Source organism: Aphis gossypii, chromosome X (genome assembly GCF_020184175.1).
Source record: "Aphis gossypii isolate Hap1 chromosome X, ASM2018417v2, whole genome shotgun sequence".
NCBI classification, from domain to species: Eukaryota; Metazoa; Arthropoda; class Insecta; order Hemiptera; family Aphididae; genus Aphis; species Aphis gossypii.
This window is the reverse complement of record NC_065533.1, coordinates 60,774,449-60,799,125: the sequence shown is the minus strand read 5'-3', so window position 1 is coordinate 60,799,125 and position 24,677 is coordinate 60,774,449. Positions and strand designations below refer to the sequence as shown.

The following is a 24,677-nucleotide window of genomic DNA, read 5'->3' as shown; positions in this document are numbered from 1 at the left end:
GTTAAAAACAAAATTGACAGCATTAACATGGTAAATAGTTAAGAATGAAATGCATGAAAATTTTTATTAAATTTATATTAAACTAAAAAACTAGATAAATATTAACATAATTATGCATTAAATATACTATTAGAATGCAATAGAATAGAATTATAAAAATAGAAATTTAACAAAAAATGTAATATTAAATCTATTTTAAAAGATTAACCCGATGAAATATTTTGGAAAATTAAATTTGAAAAATATAGTAGATAAAATTACAAATTAATTAAAAACAATAAAAATTTATCATACTACAAGTACCTATAAATAAAAAATAATAATAATTTTAATTGAAGTCATGCCAGACAATAAAATTGCAAATATTTGACAACTGTTCAAAACAAGTTTTGTGAACAAAATAAAACAACCATTTATAACTTCATAGATTTTAACGGGGTAGTCAAGTACTTTGATCTATAGACATTAGGTATTTGCATCAGGCATGACAAAATTTTGTTACGGTTACTTTTAACTTTTAAGTTGTAGTGACTATTATTAATGTTGTAAAAAATAAAAATATATAACAATTGTCAATTTGAATAAAATTCTATCGTTATCACTGCGGTGTGACAGGATTTTTGTTTGTAAGCATTGCATCGCACATACAGTCGTTTGATATGATAAAATACCATCGTTTACGGGTATAAGGTATACGGTATCATGTACATTATCCTAGAACAATATTATCTAACCCGATTAACCTAACGACGTACTGTCATTGGGCGCGGCGACGGTCAACAGTCTTTATCACGAAATCTTCGCCGACACGATAATGTTGTTCGGTAAGATTATTTATTATTATTATTATTATTGCATAATACTGAATATTCATTATTAATTATTATTCAATAATTTTCGCTCTATCGAATAGAGTGGTTCTCCTCTAATATTTTAGAGACTGGCGCAACATCGTGTTCCGTTCCGCAGTCAAATCGCGTCGTTAATTAATCTCGTTACGTCGCAGTGGCGTTTCCATCCTTGTGATTCCGTCGAACTATAATTTACTGTCTTCAGTCATCTGCTTAGCGGTAGTGTCGATACCCGTCTACGCTTGTCTATCCATCCCGATTTTCGTTATTAGCGAGTTGACGTCGCGTGTACTCCGTGACCACCATGGCTGCTTTCAGTACCGCGTTCGCGGTCGTCATCTGCAGTTTCGCGTTGTTCGGTTCGACTTTTGTGTCGTCCGACAGCGGTGGCAGTCCGTCGAAGAGTGTTCACCTCGGTGGCGGTAAAGGACCGATCGAAGGGCAGACGCTCAAGTTCCTGTACTGGTGAGTGTGAAAAACTGCTTGCTGTTTGTTTAAGCTGAATAATTTTTTGTTGCCCTTGAATTTTGATTTTTTATTATAAATCTTATTTTTTTATCTCATTACCTAAACTATAAACTCGGGTAAGGTATTGCTTTTGTATTTTTTATCTCATTTTACCACCTATTTTACGTTTAATATAACTATTGTTGTGAGCACTGTGGTGCGTACTCACACTTAAAATAGTGTAATGATATAGCACATTTATTTGTTTGCTGTGCTTAGGATGTTGATAAAAAATATGTGTATCTAAATCAATTTCAAATAAATTATGAAGTATGTAATATATAAAATCATTTATCTTTCTTTGTTTTGTATGGGTGTTAACTTATTTTGTAGGTACTTAACTTATCAATTGATGCCATTTAACCACAAATTTTTATTCTCTCAATTACATATTTTATCTATGTACATTTGCAATTTTACATTTTCAAAGTTAGTATTTTGTTGCTTACTATTATTTTCCATACTTGTACCTGATACGCACATAATAAAAAAAAAAGAATTACATGTGGTTTGTTACTATACATTGATACACCTATGCAAAACTGTTTCACTCTTACATCATTACGTTAATATGTACCAGTATACCCTTAATTTAATTTTAACAATTTTGTTAAGTAAATATTAGTTTTTAATAGGTACATTGGAATTTTTTCAAATTTCTACTTTTAATATTAAATAATATACCTATTTATCTTAAAATTTTTACATAAACTGATTACAAACAATTTTCATGATGTTCAATTTATGTATTTAGCTAAGTAGGTATCACTCTACTTCTGTAGTGTAAGAAAAATAATGGAGTGCTCTCGCATGTACAAGTCACCACGTGTATCACACATGAACGATTTATAATATAAACACGTTTTATCATTTCTACTGATAAACCTATTAATAAAATCTGAAAACTGGTTTGGATTCTTCAATATGTCTACTTTTGATTGATTTGGTCACATTTTAAGATTTTTTTATTTAAAGTTCAAATAATCAAAATTGATAAGAGTTGGAGAACAAAGTTTGTTAAAATGGCCTTGATTGATCTCTATTAAACATAATAAACAATTCATTTCAATTTTCAAAAGTATAAACGCATGACTAGATCCTTCGGTATGATTAACAAAATATTGTAATATTTTGGTAGAAATTACTGACCATTTGAAATCTTCTTATTTTAATTTAATATTTTTTAGTATTTTATAGTATTCTATTAGTTTTTTTATGTTTTTTTAGTTATTCGTGTGGATATCAAAAAGCATTTGATCAATATTCAAATATTCTTAGTGAAAAATATCCTCATCTTCGCATTGAAGGAGCAAATTATGACCCTTCTATGGCACATTTACTAGCAGCCAAAATATTGGTATATAGATTTTTATAATACAGTACAAAAATAATTTTGACATAATATAATTTTATCCTAGAGTTTAGCAAAAATGGTGATTATAATTGCCATAGGATCTGGAATCAACTTATTTGAATATATTGGCAAACAGCAACCAAACTGGTGGATCTGGTGTACATCAAACAAAATCTACGCTTGTCTTGTGGTATTTTTTGGTTCAAATATGTTTGAAGGAATGCTTATTTCAACTGGTGCATTTGAGTTGTATTTAAATGGTAAGTATGAAAACATTTATTCAAAAAAATTATTTTATGTTGATGATTTATTAATTTACAGATATTCCTGTTTGGTCAAAATTAGAAACTGGAAGAATTCCTCAGCCTGCTGAATTAATACAAATTATTGATAACTATTTATTGTTTGAAAGCCCCTATCCTGCATAAGTATTTGAAAACGTTTATTTAAAAAAAAAATAATTTCTTCTTTTTTATCAAGTAATATATTTTTTTTTTTTAATAAGTCAATGATATTTATTGTATTGTTTTATTAAATGCTTTAGTGATTATATTGTTAGTAAACAAAAAAAAACATAATACATATTTTCCTTTCGCTCTTAGTAAATCAAGGATGGTAAACCAAGTCTCAATACCCGTTTATAAGCACTAATAATATAATTTACTTTTTTGGTTTCTATCAGTAAAAATAAAATATAAATAAATAATTTGTTCGTGTGTGCCTGTTTCAAATTAGCATATTATAAACTCAAGTAACTTTAACATATATAAATGTATATATTTTTTAAGTATATTTTATATTATGCTGAATAATACAAATGTTATTTGGAACTATTATTGTCAATGATTTTTTTTCTCAGTGTATAAATAAAATCTGGGATTTTAATTTGTTTTATACAAACCACACTTGTTCAGATATTTTTCAAAATTGATTATGTTGCCAAATTCCTCATTCATCAGTTTTCTGTAAAATACTAACTATAATTGTTGATCTTGGGTGATTAGTTCACCATCCTTGTAGTGAAGTAGACCATTAATTGCTATAATATAACTATGCATTCCATTACATTATTTAAGTGGACGGTTTTAAACCTTTTGAACTGATAAAATACATATTAACAAAACGTATCATAATAATATGTAAATGTTAAATTTTCTCATTTTGTTTTACTATTATTATGAACAAATATGAACTCATAGTTATTATTGTTTTAATAATTAGAGGTTATAACTTATAAGTAACATGTTAAATTTGTGTTATTTGTTTCAAAACTTACATTTTTCAACCTTAAACGATCAAATGCCTTGTTAATTAAAAATGATTTCATAATTGACTAATGATGATTTAACTGTTAAAATCCGAATTTTAAAGTAAAAATATTCTTATTTTTCTTTCAAAACATGTTAAAATTGTGTTTTTAATGAATGAGTGCTAATAAATATTAAATTTAACTCATTTTTTTTATATTTTATGATATTGAATCAACAAAAAATAAACTGTATTAAAATCAGCCTTCAAAATCTTTTTGGGTTTGAATTAAGTTAACCAAATTAAAACATAATTAAATTTAAAATATAAAATATTTAACATTAATATAAGCAATTTGTTTATTTTAATATAGTAAAATGCTGTTGGATATTTTATTATCATTCTTACCTATATTTAAAAATAAAAAAATTATTGATATCAAACCCAAAAACAAATTTGTATTTTGAATAACTATTAAAATGTATTAACTATACGTCTATACTTAATAGTGTTAATTTCTATTGTAAAAGGAATGTTGAAACAGTTCAAATATATTTTACATATATTTGAACAAATCATGAAAAGACCAATTAATTAACACTACTGGTCGACTTACTATTTGTTAATTTGTTTGCCATTAGTAACAATCTTTGTTTTTGTTACATGTTGTAATTTATTTAATCTCAGTATTCTTAAAATAATTTTTAAGATTTGTTTTAGATTTCATGTGCAAATACTTGAATAAATATAAAATAAAAACCAAAGAATTATTCGTGTATTTTTTTATCAATTTACATTTAAAATCATAACTGGTTAAAATTTATTGTTGTGGCTAAACACCTATTTTATTCCCAAAAAACAGTGATTTTGCACTTGCCATAGAAAATTCTTTACTAAAATAATATCTTAATTTTCTTAGACATTTAGTCTTAACCAACACTTAACCGGACATTGTGAGAACAGCCCTAAGTATTTTTTTTTTTTTTTTTTTGTAGTCGTCAGTAATTTTGTGATTGATAACATAAATCAAATCTTTAGCAAAAATTAAATATATTAGGTATGTCTGTGTTTTTAACTTGAAACTATTCTTATGAATTGTGTATATTAATACTTTTTAAATGTTTTCTACTATCTATGTAATATTTGATATTTAAGTCTAGTATAATGAATGTTATAAACATTTTCAACACTTATACCTTACTATATACCTTTTAACTTTTATTTAACGCTTCAAGTGAGATATTAAAGGCAGCCTATGCCCGATACTACAAGTACTGTGGTACTTTGCTACACTAAAAACATATAAATTAAAGTATGTTAAAGATAAGTTTGTTTATATAAATAGCAGTAGAAATTAGAAAGAATACATTAATGTAACAAATAAATGGTTTCCTATACCAACATTAAATGGCAAATTGTTTTGAAAATACAATTTATATTTATTTGTAGATTGATGGAGAAAAAACTGTAATTTAAACAAAGCGCAAAAAATAATAGTAGTGATTAACCAATTTAATCATTGGAGGTATATTAACACGACTTGGAACTAATAACAAGTCATTAAATTATTATTAATACGCGTCACGCGACTACCAAAGGATTCGATCATAAAAAAGTTCTAATCATACCTTGTTTTACACTCGTATGCTATAAAATAATATATAAAAAATGATTAATGACTGTATGACAAATGTTTAAATGTTGTTTAATTAGTAGTTATTAGGTACACGTCACACGTCTCGGAGTCTTGAATAGACGAAGGTATTTTAGACTTGAGTCATTTGTGATAATCATATTTAATAATTAATATTAATAATATCGTGATGGCATGGCTAATAAAATTTTTCTGTCGTAATTATTGATTTTATTCAAACATTTCGGACATCACATAATAATATTATTATGATCGTTGATAAAACGATATTATGTTGTTACGTGATAACGACTATCGCAGTCGTACCATACGAATATCGTATGCTCGAACGTTTTTTCATTATTCGTGGCGGTAGTCTTATCGCCGTCGTACGTCGTCCTTATCAAACGCTCAGCGTCGAAACTCTCAGTTTTTCTCCTCTCAGTAGCGCAGCGTACCACCCATAGTTATTGTTTCGTCTTCCGTCCGACTCCGAGGCTTAGACCTTTTTTTTTTTTTTTCACTCACCCATCGTCCTTAGCAGCCAAACGAACCGATTCACCGACGCTATGTGGAGTCCCACGCACGTACAGGTCACAGGTAAGCGTTGAACAAAAAAATACCCATCGACTGCAGTAATTGTACCTAATGAAATTAATGCCACCGTGTTTCGTTTACAGTTCAGAGGACCCGGGGCTTAAACTTCAAGAACAAAAACGGTAAGTACTTCTCGATAATTATTTGTTAATAACTCATATTATACTCTCTAGATGCATTCCTTTCTGAGGTCCTCGATTCAAACTACTTGTATCTTGGTATATGGCGTGTACCATCAGACGAAACAATTTCATTCTGATCGTATATTCGATCATATATATCCTATAATAGTTCTCAGTTTTGACACTAAATCATTAGAGCTTGTTATTGATTAGCAAAAATAATAAGCCCACGTATAAGTACATACTGATTTATATTAGTCATTACTTATGTTTCCCTTCATCTAAGTTTAGTGAGTCATAATAATATGGTTCATTTAGTAATTATTTATATAAAATTCTCAGAAACGTTATCAGACCACTTAGTATTTATTTCCTTTTGGGTATACATAAGGTCAATGATTAGGCCATTTAAAAATTGGTAGTAGCTATTATGTTTCATTACAATGATAATGCTTATAATGTTTATTGTTTATCATTTTAATTTAATTTTAAGTAGGTTAAAATAGTTTTTGAAGCTGTATTAATAATTTTGTTGCTTACAAGATGAAACAATCACAAGGCTATTAAAAAAACTCTAAATGATAATATATTTTCAAACAAGAATTTTTATCTTAAACTGATGTCATTATTTGAAAAAGTTTTGATAAAATTTAACTTTTAATTGATACAGTTAAAGAAATTAGATTTAATGAATGCAAACTTTTTATTATCTTGATATAGATCTTGATTTAATTCTTTTTCAACCCAAATATATTAATTTATTACAAATACAAATTCTATTTCAGTAATTTCAGGTGTTTCTCAAAGTTATAACATTTTTATACCTTTTATTAAATGTATTAATTAATGATACCTAAGTAATATTAAATTTTAAATATTTTTTTTTAAATTAAATGTACTATTAATTTATGATGGTCTGAGGATTTTTAAGTGTATTAAATTATTGAAGATTTCAAACTTTGCAAAATCATATTAATAATATTCTAACTGATGTATTTCTAAAAGTATGTGAAGTATGGGACTTCTCATTCAAATGTCAATATGTCTTACACGAAAAACCGTAGTATTTCTTTTAATTACAGCTTAAGTAGGTATTTATAATTTATTTTGATTATTTTATTTCAAGTAATAAAATAATATAGTATATGATAAATAATTACTATTCTTGGTGTAACAATGGTATTTATTTTTTAAATTATATTTTATTAAGTATAATGTAAAGTATAAAATTGCATACCTATACCTCTTTTTGAATGCATATTTAAGAGTTTTTCAAGTTTGTAATCGCATATAATTCTGGTCTCTACTTATGATAAAGCTATAGCTCTTTTATTGCTCTTATTATAACAATTCATTCACATTAAAAATTATTTTTATATCAATTTGTTTCCAAGTAGAATGTACTCAAATTATACAAGAAACCTATAATATACCACACTATGCCCAAATTGTAATTGATTATCTCACAAGTTATGATGATAATGTTTAAATTTAAATTTCTCAACAAAAAAAGATTGGATTAATATAATTAGGTATTAGGTCTTTACTACCTAAAATATTAAATAATATTACCAATAACACATTACTACTTGGTCAAATTAACTTCAAAATTAACATAGGTAACACCTGTAATGAAATCCTATTTTATATATTATTACAGTTTTCTTAAAATGTAAGTTATGGCAATTACACTCTCTGGTAAATATTTTCTTATATCTTTTTGATAATACATAAATAAAGTTAATTTATGTAAAATCTTTTCCCATAATGTTATATATTTTATTCAGTTGCTTAACATAATTTATATTAAATTTTATTAATTTATTTTATGTACCTAAATGTATTAACTATTAACTTGATTTTAATATACATTTTTTTTATATGTTTTTAATATGATCTCATATTTTGATCTTTGTATATACATACATATATAAAAACCTTTGAATTATGTATCAAACTTATTGACTAATATAAATTAATTAATTGACTATTTAACTCTGATCATTTGAGCATTAGGCATTAGTTACTGATTACTTAATCTTAATACAATACTAGTTTAATTATCTTTTATATACATACCTATATGCTTATTTAAATAGTAAGAGTAAATCAACAAATTCCAATAATAATAAAATTGTTAAGAATAATACACAAACGTGTATATATATTATACACAACTAATTGGTATTTTACTTTAGCCAAAAATGATTTATTTGTCACCATTGGTTTGGGAAAAGAAAAATATCAAACATCGCCAAAAGAAAAAGCAATAGATACCGAATTAACAGAATGGCATGAAGTTTGTGAATTGTAAGCTGTATAAAAAAATATACAATAGTAATGTTATGTAAATACTTATCCAATGTTGTTTTTGTAGACAAATCCCTAAACAAGGAAATACTGCTGAATTAGTACTAAGCGTACTACACCGAAATTTTTTGGGACTAGACCAATTTTTGGGTCAGACTACAATACCTTTGGCTGATATTGATGTTTACGAACGTCCAAAAAGCAAGTATGTTTATGCTTAAATCAAAATGTTTTCAATAAAGATGTTATTTAGAATACTTATAATCTATTTAAAATGTAGAATGATACAATTTATGTATTATTAATATATGGCTGATAATCAAATTTTACCTATAATTTAACTTATTTTAGCTTATAATAACTAATAAGTAATAATCATGAAATTATTAATCTTAATCTCTACTGTTTCAAATTTAGGTGGTATCCTTTAAAAAGCAAAAATGGACAAGAAAACAAAGAACGTGGTGAATTACAAGTTAAAATAGCATTTACAGTTAAATCTGGAAGTCTACGGGATCTAAGCAAGAAAGAAAAACACAGATTATCTGTAGGGCAATTATCTCATACAGCTTCCAATATCAGTAAGTGTAAATCAGTGTCAATAAACAAACTGTTAAACATTTACATTTTATAAAAGATTTTGTTTTTTTTTTTTAGGTGGTAGTTTGATGAGCATTAGTAGTGTTGATAAAAAATCTTTTAAGAAACTTGCTAAAACAATAAGTAATTACCTGTTTAAATTTAATTATTGCTGTTTCCATTTATTTTTATCAAATGTGATCAATGTTAGATGTATTTTAAATTTTAGCGGGAAAAATTAAAAGAGAAAAAAAAATTCAAGAAATATCATCCTCTAGTATTAATTTAAGTGTAGAAAATCCAAACAAAGTAAACTCTTCACAAGCAGGATATGATGCCGACCCAGGTGTTATTAGTGATGATGATGATTTTGCAGTAATTAACAAGTCAATCTGTAATTTATAAATTGTTTATTAATATACCTATAATTTTCTATTTCTTCAGCTTGAAGATTTATCGCACAAAGGATCAGCTTGCTCTTTAGAGACATCTGGTCAATCTGATCGCAAAGGAGTGAATAGTTCACCTATCAGTGGCTTAACTTTACCTATGCATGGATCAGTTGAAAGTGTTAGTAACTCGGATACAATGAACAAATCTCCAGTTATGAATCGTTCGCCTGTTTCTCAAACACAAGATGAATGGCAACGAAAACTATACAAAAACAAAGGTATAATATTAATTAAAAATTAATTTATTTTAAACATTAATTTGAGAACATGTTAAAATATTTTTTTCAGATAATAATACTTTAAAACTTTCTGACACTCTCAAGTCAAAATTAAAAGATGCTGTAGATGTGCCAATCAATCACGATAGAACTAAAGATAAAAGTCCAACACCATCACTCAAAAATAGTCCTAAAGTTCAAAAGAAACATCCTATTTCACCACTTGATGACCGTTCTTTTAACAATAAGGAATCTAACCATGAAAATGACACATTACCAAGTAATCAAATCTATATAATATTATGTTTAAGTTACTTAAATATATAGTTATTTATTTGTTTATGGAGAATATTTTCAATAGAGGAATATTTGGACACTATTTTTAGTTATAGTTTGTCAGTTCAGATTTAAGATAAATCCTTAAATCTTATACTTAATTAAAATATAATTTATGTACGGTCTATAAGCAGATGACTAAAGTTACATTACTGTTGAATGTTTTATTTTAAAATTAGTTTGATACTAGTAAACAACTGTATCGTCAAATTCTGATTTCTTATTGATATAATTTTATAAATCATATGAAATTAAAAATTTTATTTCACAATGATATAAAAATATTATTGCCCCTTGAAAACTTGACACCCAAAATAATAACTGGATCATGAATCACCACCAACCAAACATTTTACATTTGTATAATTTTATTATATTTTAATATTTATATATTATTATTGTATGCTAGTGATAACAAATAATCATCTATTAAAGTCAGACGTATAAACTTGTTCAACAAATGTTTTTTGCATTTTTTAGTTTTTTTTAATTACTTTAAATTAAGAATTTATTAATTTTTTTTTTTGTGAAATGTTTAAATTAGTTTTTACTATGTAAATTGTTTAATAAATGTATCAACACATCTTTTTCTCGACACTTTTTAGAAAGCAAGTCGGCGTTGTCGTCATGGAACAAAGCTTATGAACGCATCATCATTGGCAAGGAAAAAGATTCCAGTCATCATCAAAATTCTCATTCGAAACACTCAGCAGAGGTGCTTCAAAAGTTTGATGGAAAATCCAGAGATGTGTGTATATAATAATAATAATAATAAAAATAAAAAACTCCAAATATATATACTAATCATTAGATAGTATACAATTATGATGTGCACGAACAGTGTACACAGGTCTTTAACCTACCAGTAGGGTAAAGTCAATAATTAATGGTCTGACCTGTGGTTTTAAAAATAATTATTTAGTCTTTTAAAAAAGATAGAAGGGCTTGAATTCCCGCAATACAATTTCCTATTAGCATTGAAAACCTATGACTATAGTCTAAAACAATCACTGGAATTAATCTTTAGATTAATATCGCAACCATAGATTTATAGGTTCTATCTAAGGCTATGTTTAATATTATTTTCTCTCGAATAATATTTTTATTATTGCTTGTTAGGTAACTATAGTGTCTTAAATTCTTAAATTGTGGTCAAACGTGAACCAGAAAGAGAAAATAAATAGTATTCTAACATCTTCTTTAAAAAGCTTGAGATAGCCTAATCTAAGCTCCCTGTTTATGTCTTCAAACAAAAATTTTATTTCCGAAAAATTTACTCAAGTTTTCGTAGTAATAAAATATTAATATGTTTTCAGGATTTGATTGAAATGGTGATTCAGTTGCAAACCAATTTGCGCGATGAGAGTAAACAGAGAACCGAACTAGAAGAGTACTTGGACAAGCTGTTGCTGCGCGTCATGGAAACTTCACCAAAAATCTTGCAAACACCTTATATTTGCTACAAGCGCAGAGTATAATGTTATAATTTTAACAAACAGTAGTGGCCGGACCGAAAATGTATTATTTTTTTCTATTATTTTATTAAAAAATTCTGATCATTTTTTTTAACACAAATGAGATGACTTCTAAGCTCGCCAATTAGGTGATGGTACACCAGACTATATTATTAATGATAACGAGCTTGTATAATATATTTTTTTAACCATTACAAATAGTAGTATTGTTAATATTCTTGTTGAATTAACACATATATATTTTTATATTCCTCGACACCAAAATATATAATATTTTTTTAACTATATTTTATAGTTTCTGAGATTTACATCATCAAAATTACAAATTATGTAGCCATTTAAATGTTTGTCACAGCTATTACGTTATGTTTTATCTTTGTTCAATTAACTGTTTGATTATTTCACGGTTTGTCTGTTATTTTTATTAGATAGTTACTATTTATTCATGTATGTTAAAGGTGTGTACCAGCAGATATATATTTTTTTTATTTTTTTTTTTTTTTTGTTATCTCACAGTTATTTTCTTAGAACAATTTTAAGACCTTTATAATTGTATTAATTTATTATTAAATCTTTTTATGCCATTTTAATAGAAGACATAAAACACATAGTGTAACAAAGGTTTAAATTGTTTTCACTGTAAATTTGTTAAGTTGTTTCGTTTAAAGGGCTATATATTATGAATATATATTTTTTAATGATGGAAATAGAACTCGCTGCCTTTTGTGTGAAACAATTTTTTTTATTACTATTATTTAAGTGTAATCTAATGTTGTGATTTTTATATGTGCTATTTTTTTTTTTTAAGAATAACCAAACCGTCCCTTGTAACTAATAATAATTTTATAATTTTATAATATACATATTGTTATCCGTGTACATAATTGTCTTACTTGAATGACATTATGTTATCATTTGAGTTTTGTTATCAATTATGTTATCTGTTTCTAATATTACTAACATTGTGTATCGTATCAGGGTGTTATTATGATATAATAAATTATAGATTTAGTTAAGTATTTTTAAATATTATTATGTTAATTTAAAGCATGTGTCAGTAATAAGCAAAAGTGAATTATAGTTTAACTAAACCATAGAAAAAAAAAAGCTGGAACCACCAGTTATGTCCAATTTAAATTTTACACTCATAAATATTTGTTTTTTTTTATATATATTTCGTCCCATCTTAGTACAAACAATTACTTTATCTGTATTGTTTTCCTTTGTATGGATACCCAGAATAATTATTCATACACTTAGAATAATAGAATCTAATATTTGATAATTGATGTATTTTCAATTTTCTAGAACGTATATAATTTTCTGAAACTTCTTTTGTAAAACTCATTTGGACTGTTTTGGAAACTAATTGCCGACCCCTTGTTTAAAACATGTGATAACAATTAATTATAAAAATGTATGGAATATTCTAAATTATTGTAAAGAATATTCTTTACTTTTCAGGTTGTATTTATCACAACAAAACCATATTATTTTGTGCTAATTATATAACAATGTATTTTATAAGTTATTGTTAATTTATCTTAAGGTAAAAAAAAATTTGATGTATGTTATGAAACTGTTAAAAATATTATTAGAAATGAGAGTTTTATTTTTTAGATTGATTTTAATTATATTTATTTATTTATTTATATAATTGATATTTGGGATTTCCAATAAATTAATTTAATATAACATTTGTAGTATACATTGATTATTATAATGGTTTTTGCAATATCGCATCATAATATCTGGTTCAATTTTTTAATAAATCAACATCAGTTCTTTATGGATACAATATACCATTATTAGAGATTAAAGAGTATATTATTAAGTTAACCGTAATAGCACGTATCTACATTTTCATAATTTTTCATTTAAATTTTACATTTTAATTTTGAAGGGAAAGTAATTATTTTTTTGGTTATTGTTTATATGAACAAAAGAATGTATAAGAAGATTATACATAATAACATATACTAACTTTAATTTGTACAAAAATGTAAATACGCATTATTACAGTTTATTTAACAATATATTATATTCATTTTAAAAAAAGTGGGAATTTTTACTAAGTCTTGTGAATTAATTTTCTTTTCTTTTAAATTTATATTTGTTATTGTCATGTATCTTGTAATAAACATATTTATAAAACACAAGTACCTATACATATTATAATGTGTAAGCACCTAACCTATAATATAATTTTTGAATAATTGAAATCTTATGAATTTTTTTAAAATAATTAAACAAAAAGAATAATGAACATAATATAAGTGATGATAAAATTACAATAAAAAATAAATAATAGCAAGCAAGTAAGTCATTATGATTTTATTATAAAACTACTTAAAACGTTACTATAAAAAAATAGTCAGGGGATCCGCGATATCTAAAAAGTTTTCATCAGGAGTCCGTCGTCCGTGATCTTCACAATCTTAAGAACCACTGAATTCGGTTGTACTGCATTCTTCAGTGGTCCGCAAGACCATTTGGGTTGACCAGTGACCACCCCCACTCTAAAAATGCCCGACAAGTGGTTACAAGTCAAAGACGAGAGGCAGTTGGTGGTTTAGCGCCGGGAAGCCGTTTTGTTGCGTTCGGGACACTGTAGCATCGAGTATCTACCTAGTACCTACCTACCTGTAGTTGCAAAGACAGCGCCTTTCATTTATGTAACGATTTCTCCTTTGCTACTGATGACTTATTTATTACAACATTTTTTTGTCATAAACTTATGTTAAAAACAGTACAATATAATGTCTTTAACTTCTACTATGGCATATGCCCTGCTGATACTTTCTATACTGAGCAGTAAGCTTTCTGTTTTAAAACGTAATCATCACGTAAAAACGTTTTTTTAACATTAATATCTGTTTTAGTTATTGTTGATGTTAAAACAATTATACCTCATACTCAACTCAAAACTTCTACCGTATCATTGAATGAAAGTAGCACTGAATATGATTATTCTCAGACAACAAAGGATACCGTCAAAGCAGTAAATAATTCCCGCCTATATAATACATCTAAATTCGAAGGAGGTATGTAAAATCTGATATAATATTATTAAATAAAATATTCGCTGTTACACGTTAAACTATTGATCATTTGATATATATTAGCATCTGATTTTGAATTTTGATTATTTATATTTACACTATTATATAAAATTAAGTTAGTTTTTTTTGTTCGGTATAAACTTCGAAATTACTTATTCAATCGTCGTACAATTTTTTTTAAATTAAAGAGAAAATCACAGAGAACGTTTTAGGCACAAATTTAGTTCAATAGAGTTAATAAATAATTAGTTTTTATTAATTAAAATAAACGTGTAAATTGTATACCTATAAGGCTATATATTATATTACGCACTTATTGTGCGACACGGCGACCCATGGGTTTCCAGCTATCAGCAATCTGACCTTATATTATTCGTCAAATTGTATTATGTTTGATATCGGCGTTGTTCCGAGAAGTTTATCGCACTTAACCAACAACATGTATATCCAATATTCGTATTAATCTATACTTCCATATCTATATCTATACTACCATATAAAATGAAGTCGCTCTTTTTTGTTCGGGATAAACTCCAAAACTACGTACAAGTTGTTTGGGGAAACTACCTGTGTTAAATATTAAAATTATAGCTAATGTGTTTTTAAAATAGGAAACCAATAAACGAATACTTGAAACATGATGCAAATTAAAACGTACAAAAATATTACTAAATGTACACTAGGTCCGAATAACAATATTATATTATATGTACTTACTATTCTGATTTTTTATAGTAATTATTGTCGTCTGAATTTCGAATAATATAGCTTTTAATTTGTTCACTATCAGATTTTGACGTATTTTTGTTGTACAATGTACCTACGTACATATTATAATTAATTATATTAACAAACACAGAAAGGAGGTCTTTAAGATCCACTTTTGTATGACAGCCATTTGTTTCTCATCCCATTAAATTGTGTTTTGTTTTAACTTATAATATAATAATTTAAATTTTTTATAAAAAGTGATAAAAAAAACGTCACACTAAATGTTATTTGTTAAAAAAAATCATGCTGATTAGACGTATATGGATTAAAGGTATTATACATCAATAGATTTCCAGTCAACTGTAATAAAAATAATTTAATATTCTTATAATACAACAGTTAACAATACATCAATAGATATATTATGTTATGTTATTTATGTTTTAGTGACGCAAAGTCCACCGCATTTCGATAGTTTGCCACTTATACGAACATCTACTGAGTTTACGCTCCTGGTAGAAAATACCTCTGACGCATTACCGGAAGAAAATTGCACTTCGACGACTATGTCGACCACAACCTATTCCGCTGATATCGAAAACGGTAATCATGATATGCCCAACGAAGAAGAAGGTAAGTCGTGTATATCCACACATACTAAATATCTAAATATAGTTCGTTAAAAAAAAAAATTATGCCATTTGAACAGCACAAATCAATATATATAACATATTATGTCATTTCTGTTTTAGTGGCGCACAGTCTACTAGAATTCAATAAGAAAACACTTTTACGAGTACCTGATTTGTTTTTGGTTCAGATCGAAAATGTCGAATTTAATACCTTTGAAGAAACACTGGAAGAAAATAGCACTTCGACGACTATGTCGACCACAACCTATTCTGCTGATATCGAAAACGGTAATCATGATATGCCCAACGAAGAAGAAGGTAAGTCGTGTATATCCACACATACTAAATATCTAAATATAGTTCGTTAAAAAAAAAAATTATGCCATTTGAACAGCACAAATCAATATATATAACATATTATGTCATTTCTGTTTTAGTGGCGCACAGTCTACTAGAATTCAATAAGAAAACACTTTTACGAGTACCTGATTTGTTTTTGGTTCAGATCGAAAATGTCGAATTTAATACCTTTGAAGAAACACTGGAAGAAAATAGCACTTCGACGACTATGTCGACCACAACCTATTCTGCTGATATCGAAAACGGTAATCATGATATGCCCAACGAGGAAGAAGGTAAGTCGTGTATATCCACACACTATAAATGTCTAAATATAGTTCGTTAAAAAAAAATTATGCTATTTTAACAGCATAAATCAATAGATTTAAAATATTATGTTATTTATGTTTTAGTGACGCAAAGTCCACCACATTTCGATAGTTTGCCACTCATACGAACATCTACTGAGTTTACGCTTCTGGTAGAAAATTACGAATTCAATACCTCTGACGCATCACCGACAGAAAAAAGCACTTATGTAAACCCTTCGACGACGATGCAGTCCACAACCGACTCTGTTGATATCGAAAACGATCCTCACAATATGTCAAATCAGGAAGAAGGCAAGTCTAGCCTTGATCAGACAGATTATTTTATAAACATTAGTTATACTGGAATGATACTAGATTGAGACTAGAAAGCAATATTAAAAACACTTGTTTATCTAATAACCTATATCTCTGTTTTTTTTTTTTTATATAACATTTTCTCGTTTTATCTTTTTCTAATCTTTTTCATCAACTGGCAACTGGAAAGGTATAATTATGCTTTTATGATCATTGATCACGACTCAGACGTGCAGAATTTAAATCATTTTACGTCTTGATAATATAATAGACAGCTAGTATAATATCATTCCATCCCTATTTCAGTAATATACATAGGTCTATCAAACTTCAATAATTTTTATTTATTTTTCCTTATTGGTTAGTGCTTCCAGTCGGAACACACGAATTCAACGATACATCTGACACACTGTTAAAAAAGAACAACACTGATATTGATTCTTCGTCAACGACAATAACAAAATCAGGTTAGAAAACAATGTTCCTATCGTTAAGTCTAAAAACCTACAAGGTAAGTCATACCTTGATCTGACATATATATATATTATATAATATTATCTATAAATAATATATTGAAATATTGAGGACCGGGTAGACCTGACAATACAGTGTTTTAAGAGGTCCAGATTTAGACTTATATACGGTTTTCGTAGGGCGTGACAAATTTGGTAACCATATTTTACTATTCTTTTGTGAGCATATTTCGTATTTATTAGTTTATTGTACAATATGTTTACATTTTTAAATCAATTTATGAACACCCACAAATATTCAACTTATACCATGATAAACAAAAAGTTTAACAATAAAAATAAAATAAAATTATAGACATTTTATTTTATTTTAAATACCTATGTATATAATCGTACATACCTTACCTACTGTGGTTTGGCTGAAGTAGAAAAAATCGATTAAGCGACAGTACGACAAATACAAGGTTTTAAGTACAAATAAAATCTAACATCTACGATGCCATAAACTCTTGTACTTAATAAAAAAAAAGGTAAAAGATAATTTTTAATTCGTATCAAAGAATGTGTTATTTGAAAACAATATCGTGGACGGTCCTCATAATTACCTAATGGTTCAAGATTCCATAGTGTCCGCTACAACTATACTTCTTACGACTCTAATTCGGGTTCTAGAAGGTAAATATACGGTATTTATCTTACCCTTTTTATGATGCACTTAAATACACGCATACCAAGACATACGTGTGTTTCATGTTATATTTATTTATAGTATTATTACAAGGTAATCATTAACATCTAACTATTTTTTATTACTCACTAAATGTATTATGATTATCTTTCGAGCTACAGCAAATACCTATATCAATGTGTGGGCCTAAGCATACTACTATGATCACAATAAAGTAAAATATATGGTACCTACAGTATTTATATTTTATTTTACTTATACATATCAGATACTTACACATTAAATTTATGTACTCACTATGACTAATATAAGTGCTTTGTCCGATTTAACATCTAATTCCTTTTGTATTCTCTCACCGTTTGGTATCATTGCATACAGGTGCCGTATCAGACATCTACAACTAAGATCAAAAGTACGACCCACGAACAATTTAAATATAGATACTATCACTACTATATCACTTAATATATTTTTACTTAACAATTACATTTTTATTTTATTAGATACTACTGAAAAATCTCGTGAAATCTAAGAGCATTATAATTAATATCTCATTACCACGTAGTTTTTCAATAACTACAATTATCGTTTTACGTCATTTTTGATGACCTAAAAAACAAATCGTACAACTGAACTTATCACAAATATGGGATGATCATATGTGTACCTATATTATATAAAAAAAAACCAACAGACGGTTTTTGCTCAACTTTAAAAAAGAAATTGTGCACTGATTTTCATATTTTTAATTATAGATATTCTAGAGATAATGATGATTGCCTATTCTATGCGAGACAAAGCATTACCTTTGTTGCGAGAGTTCGTAATATTCTTAAATCATATACGTCTTTCTGTGTAAGTGTAATAGTAAAAATCCTCTAAATCAACGAAAATAAAATCCGAAATTTCAAATAAAAAGTATAATCGAAATTCGAAAGCTTTTTATTGTTAAATAAATAAAATATTTAAATATGGATGTCTTCGAATATAGCCTGGATAATTGTTAAGGTATAGGCGTATAATAAAAAATATCGTTTTATTTTTTTATAATATAATATAATATATTATAGATATAATTTTAAATTGTTTTGGTTTTAGTTACACACAATTTATCAGCCGTCGATGGTACGAATATTTTACCTCTTGTTATCAAAACACATATTATAAACAACACTTCTAGTAAACCATTAACAAAGAACAATACTCGTATACACCCGTCGAAAGTTATTTTGACGACCGATTCTACAGATACCGAAATTCCTCCATTTAATATGTCCAACTATAAAGATGGTCAGTCCAAGACAAATTATTATATAATAATATAATATTCGTGGATATAATTAATTATTTTTTTTGTTTTCACAAATAAAGTGTGTGGGAGACAACTTATTAAAATGGCTAGAATAGTCGGAGGCAATAAAGTTTCTTTTGGCGAATGGCCGTGGCAGGTAAATACATTTATAAATACGTCGATACCTATAATTATAACTAATATTAATATAATTCGGTTATTTTTTTATTTAAGATTTCATTAAGACATCAAAAACAGTCTATACACAAATGTGGGGCCGTATTAATTAATGAAAACTGGGCTATAACTACTGCTCACTGTGTTATAAAGTAAATATATTGAATAGTTTTATCGATTATGTTATGTCTTATACTGATACTCTTATGCTATATTTATGTATCTACTTAATATTTATTCATGTATTAATGTATCATGTATATCTTTTTTCGGAGGGAGCAATGGTCCTCGGCGCAACTTTTTAGAAAGATTTATTATTGGCATTTATAATTATTATTAATTATTATAATTTTTATATAATTGTTATTTAATCATTAAAATAATCCGAGATTATTTTATAATAACAAAAAAAAAATACATTTTTTTCAATTTATATACCTATATATTAAACATTGAATTAATTTATAATTTATACTTAATTATTTCTATACCTTAAGTTACGAGGTTATACATATTAATATTGCAAAATTAAATCGAGTAATTAAGTATTACTACTATATTACTATTATTACTATTTATTATTTTCTGAGCAGGCCGATAAATGGTTTTATAATAAAATATTTATTTTTAATTTCTTGAAGCAGAAAAAAAGTTTCTATTTTCAATTTTTAGGGTGATTTCTAATAGCAAATAAAATTTAGTCGATACTTCTAGGAAGAGTGGCATAACATAGTTTACAGTTTATTTCAAAACTAAATAACGATAATAACTACGAAACACAAGTTTTCAAGAAATTTTTCTAATTTTCTATTACCTATGTTATTATAAAAATTAATAATCGTTAATATTTAATAGGAAAATTCCCCTTTCGCTTTCCGTAATACTGTGACTGTCTTATAATAGCAAAAATGAAAAAATATAACACCAGAGTACAAAATTTCGGTACCTTCATTAATTAAAAAAAAAAAAAGTTATTAGTATTTAACATATATTTTCGGTAACAACGGTCTAAGTATTACTTACTCATTAATTATTATACTGATTGCATCGAATTTTTTTTTTAGCGTTCCAGTAACAGACATACACCTCGTGTTTGGTAAATACAATTTTTTGGTGAAAGATGAACCTTACGGTAACGTAACTAGGAAACTGCAGACAGTAATTACACACCCAAAGTTTAAGTCAAATGAAACGAATTACGACTTGGCACTATTGAAATTTGACAAACCTGTCAAATTTCAACCGAACATCTTACCAGTTTGCATTCCAGAAGACGACTTTAATTTTGTAGGATATTCTGCTCGTGTCACTGGTTGGGGAACTTTGTATTATGGTAAAAATTGTAATTATATATTCAATCAAAATGCTATAATAAATGGTATTACCGTACTCGTAGAACCTCGATTATCTGAATGTCGCCGTTACGAGTACCCAGTGTTGAATCCGGACAATTTCTCTGGAGGGGCTCACTTTTTTTTTCATTGCTGAATACAGTCAGTAGATAGTTCTTATATTGGCATTACGGTATAAAAACATTGATATAAATAAATTATATTTTATTAAACGCTATTAGGTGCGGTAATCGTTACGAGTATTGTGCATTTAATAAATAGGTATATTTTGTTGAAAGTTGTATTATTGTCAGGGGGTGCGAAAGAAATTTCAGGGGAGCATTCACCCCCCTGAAGTATACCTGGATTCAACATTGCGAATACCTACTTGTTTACTCTATTATCCGAACGTCATACTCGTCAGTCGTCAGTTTATGTATGCAAACGTATTGGCTTAACCAGTACACCGATTTTCCCATTTTTGTCAAAATTTATTTTTACATACCTATCTATACATTTTCTATAGTACATACATGTAATGTGATAAATTTATTTAAAAAAACGTAATCATAAACATCATTTTATGACGTAATCTACAATAATTGTTTATTTATAATAATTACATGGTATGCAATAATAATAAATATAATATAATAAATTTCTACATACTCGTATTAAGTAGGCAGTTAGGTAGATACTTATATAAATTAATATATCAATACAATTTTTGAAAAATACCAAATATTCAAACTTTCATTTATCCCCGAAATTACTTACCTATTCAATGGTATGAAGGCATTATACCTTAAGTACTAATATAACCTAAATCGGACTTTTTTTTCTAGAATTTATATATTTTCAACTTTATATTAACAAGAATACAAAATCAAATGTAATAGGTAGTGTATTATTATTATGTATATTTTAATTTGAATGTTATTTTATAATGCCTATAATCACAAACTCACATGTGAAGTGAAGTGTATAATATTTACTAAAATGTTTGCTGTTTTATGCGATTATCTATCTATATAGGCGGACATTGGCCTACTATTCTACAAGCAGTAACAGTTCCAGTGGTCAGCAATTCCGTTTGCGAACGTATGTTCCTTGCGGCTGGATATGTAAAGAAAATACCGGACACGTTTATCTGCGCGGGTACGGAAAAAGGAGGTTTCGATGCGTGCAAAGTAAGTATAATATGCTTTCCATTCACTCTAAAAATTGTTTTGTTCAAACCGATCAATTAAATATCCGATGCTCTTGTATAGGGAGACTCGGGTGGACCTATGGTCGTACAGAGACCTGACAAACGCTGGTTAGTGGCGGGTATCACATCGTGGGGCATGCGATGTGGCGAACCAAATAGTCCTGGAGTGTACATGAGAATCTCAAAGTTCAAAGACTGGATTAATCAAATAATATTACAATTTTAATAGACAAGGCAAACTCAATACGTTCGATATTTACAATATTCAGTAGATCTGTCATCGGTTATATAACCACTTTTACTATTTTTATTTTTTTATTTTTTTAAGTTCTACCTAACTTTTTATTTCAATTTATAATATTTATATCCAACAAATAATAATCAAATTAATATAACAATTTATAATGTACTGTAGTAGTCAATAAAGGTAGTATCTTAATAACTTGGGAATTAGGTAATGTGTATACTTTTAAAATCGGGCTCTTAAATATGACAACTTATATAATTATTATGAACCATGGTTCAATATTAATTTTAGCAATTGTTAGTAATTGCAATTATAGTATTAATGTGATAAATAATTTAATATTTATTTTTATTTTACTCTGTAATGTAACAAAAAACTATTATACATTATTTCAACATTTAAGTATATTATTTTAAAATAAATATTCATTTTATTCTTGACTGGAAATTTTTTACATTATAATATATACCTATTTATTTTATGAAATCTAAATTAAATCAAATAGGTACCTTTTTTCAGTTTTTGAACTGACGACGCCATGAAAACTGCTTTAGCATTACTTCCACTCAGTTCAATATATTATGCGGTAATTAGCCTACTTTTAAATAAGATACATGTTATAAGTAAAAAAAAAAAATTATTTATTATTATTTACTTTTAGATTTTGAACGAAGTGATGATTTTACAATGATGTGTGTGTTTTTTTTTTACTGTTATCACTTTTTTCTACAATAAAAATGTTTCTATTTAAAACTTCAGGGGTGGTTTCCGATGACAAAGTCGAGAAAAACCACAAAAAAGTGACGGAAAATGGAAATTTTTACGAAAAACCAGCTTTCGACCAAATCGATTTTTTATATAGTTATAACTCAAAAACTAATCACTATAAATATTTCAATTTTTCACCAAATGTTTATATTAGTGTTATCTATACACGGTTAAATTTTCAAATCGGCTTTTTTGAGCTATAATTAGATAGCTGAAATTTTAAATTTTTGTAAGTATTTTTTTTTTGAAATATCAATAAAAAAAACTTGAACATTTGTTAGTGCTGATATTTGTTGAAATTTTATCGTTGTTTCTTTGAATATGATTACAATATTATTTTCAATTACCTATTACATACTATACACATAAGGTGATTTATAAACGGTTAAATGCTCTACACTCATTATTACGAAAAGTTTTAACTTTTAAAAAATATCACGATTAACGTATAATTATTTGATTTTATAATAATTCAAAAATGTTTATTTTTTACAATATTTTATAGTCGTCAAGTTTTTCCCGTTTTAGAATGTCAACATATTTTAGATTCTGACTGGAGTAATAAATTTATTGATTTTATAGCAATATTAATTGTTGTTTATTTTAATTTTTTATAAATGCGTGTAAACGCTTTTTAATAGAAAAATGTTATTATTTAGAATTTAGATTAACGTTATTCTATTGCCTATTTATACCACTAAGTACAAACATATTAAATCATTCAACAACAAGCCGGTATTGACTTAAATGTTAATAAAATTAATATAATCATCATTACAAATTAACGCACTAAAAATTCTTCAATCTGCAGTCCATCTTATTTGTTTGAAGCCCACAAACACATTTAAGCATTGCATAAATTTTTTAATCCATTTCTAGTAATTATTATATACATTTTTATAAATGTGACTAGCGAGATTTAAAAAATAATTTGTAGTCTGCTGCCTAAAAAGTTGATGACCTGTGTTAGAACATAATATTACCTACATATGTTTAGATATAATATTGGTAGCTTTTAAGTTTTCAATTTATGTATACAGATACTAAATAATTATGTCATTAATGTTTAAATTTATTTAAAATATATCAGCAGATGCAAATTCAATAAGTAAAATATGGTATAAAGAATGAGGAATGCATTGATATAAAACAGAATTATATAGTCAACACAAAATCTACATATTATAGCATAATTAGCATCCGAGATAAAACATCATATTAGTGCTCCTATATTGTGTTACTAAGACAAAAACTCATCTAAAATGGATCAACATACTAATAAATGATTTCTATGTATATTGTATACTATGCTGATTATGCAATTATAAAATTGAATGTGCAAATTTTTGTTTGTGAATATGGAATTACAAATAATTATTTTTTTTCTCTACAAGCATTTAAAAACAAAAATATTTTATTGAAGTAATTAAATATATAAAC

General features: G+C 26.6%; 3 protein-coding genes across 6 annotated transcripts; all 3 read left to right on the top strand.

Moving 5' to 3' along the window:
* Positions 1-795: 795 nt before the first annotated feature.
* LOC114123350 (thioredoxin reductase-like selenoprotein T homolog CG3887) lies at positions 796-4,727 on the top strand. Its single transcript, XM_027986282.2, has 4 exons — positions 796-1,316; positions 2,586-2,715; positions 2,777-2,972; positions 3,034-4,727. Exons 1-4 carry the CDS (start codon positions 1,156-1,158, stop codon positions 3,138-3,140), a joined length of 594 nt encoding a protein of 197 aa, XP_027842083.1. The 5' UTR covers positions 796-1,155; the 3' UTR covers positions 3,141-4,727.
* Positions 4,728-5,959: 1,232 nt separating this feature from the next.
* On the top strand, positions 5,960-13,379 carry LOC114123349 (rab11 family-interacting protein 2). The gene is made up of 11 exons (XM_027986281.2): positions 5,960-6,193; positions 6,274-6,312; positions 8,511-8,622; positions 8,690-8,827; positions 9,040-9,203; positions 9,280-9,345; positions 9,431-9,576; positions 9,646-9,871; positions 9,942-10,151; positions 10,813-10,955; positions 11,524-13,379. The coding sequence occupies exons 1-11, from the start codon at positions 6,163-6,165 to the stop codon at positions 11,683-11,685; spliced, it is 1,437 nt and encodes a 478-aa protein (XP_027842082.1). The 5' UTR covers positions 5,960-6,162; the 3' UTR covers positions 11,686-13,379.
* A 927-nt stretch (positions 13,380-14,306) lies between these two features.
* LOC114123352 (serine proteinase stubble-like) lies at positions 14,307-22,620 on the top strand. 4 transcript variants are annotated; one of them, XM_050205794.1, is made up of 14 exons: positions 14,307-14,496; positions 14,565-14,726; positions 15,903-16,088; positions 16,208-16,405; positions 16,525-16,722; positions 16,840-17,049; positions 17,418-17,519; positions 19,312-19,503; positions 19,585-19,661; positions 19,739-19,833; positions 20,746-21,014; positions 21,858-21,911; positions 22,048-22,202; positions 22,284-22,620. In XM_050205794.1, the coding sequence occupies exons 1-14, from the start codon at positions 14,442-14,444 to the stop codon at positions 22,446-22,448; spliced, it is 2,118 nt and encodes a 705-aa protein (XP_050061751.1). In that variant the 5' UTR covers positions 14,307-14,441; the 3' UTR covers positions 22,449-22,620. The 4 variants fall into 4 exon arrangements, with proteins under 4 accessions (XP_050061751.1, XP_050061754.1, XP_050061752.1 ...); XM_050205797.1 differs by lacking the exon at positions 16,208-16,405; XM_050205795.1 differs by lacking the exon at positions 21,858-21,911.
* The last annotated feature ends 2,057 nt before the right edge of the window (positions 22,621-24,677 follow it).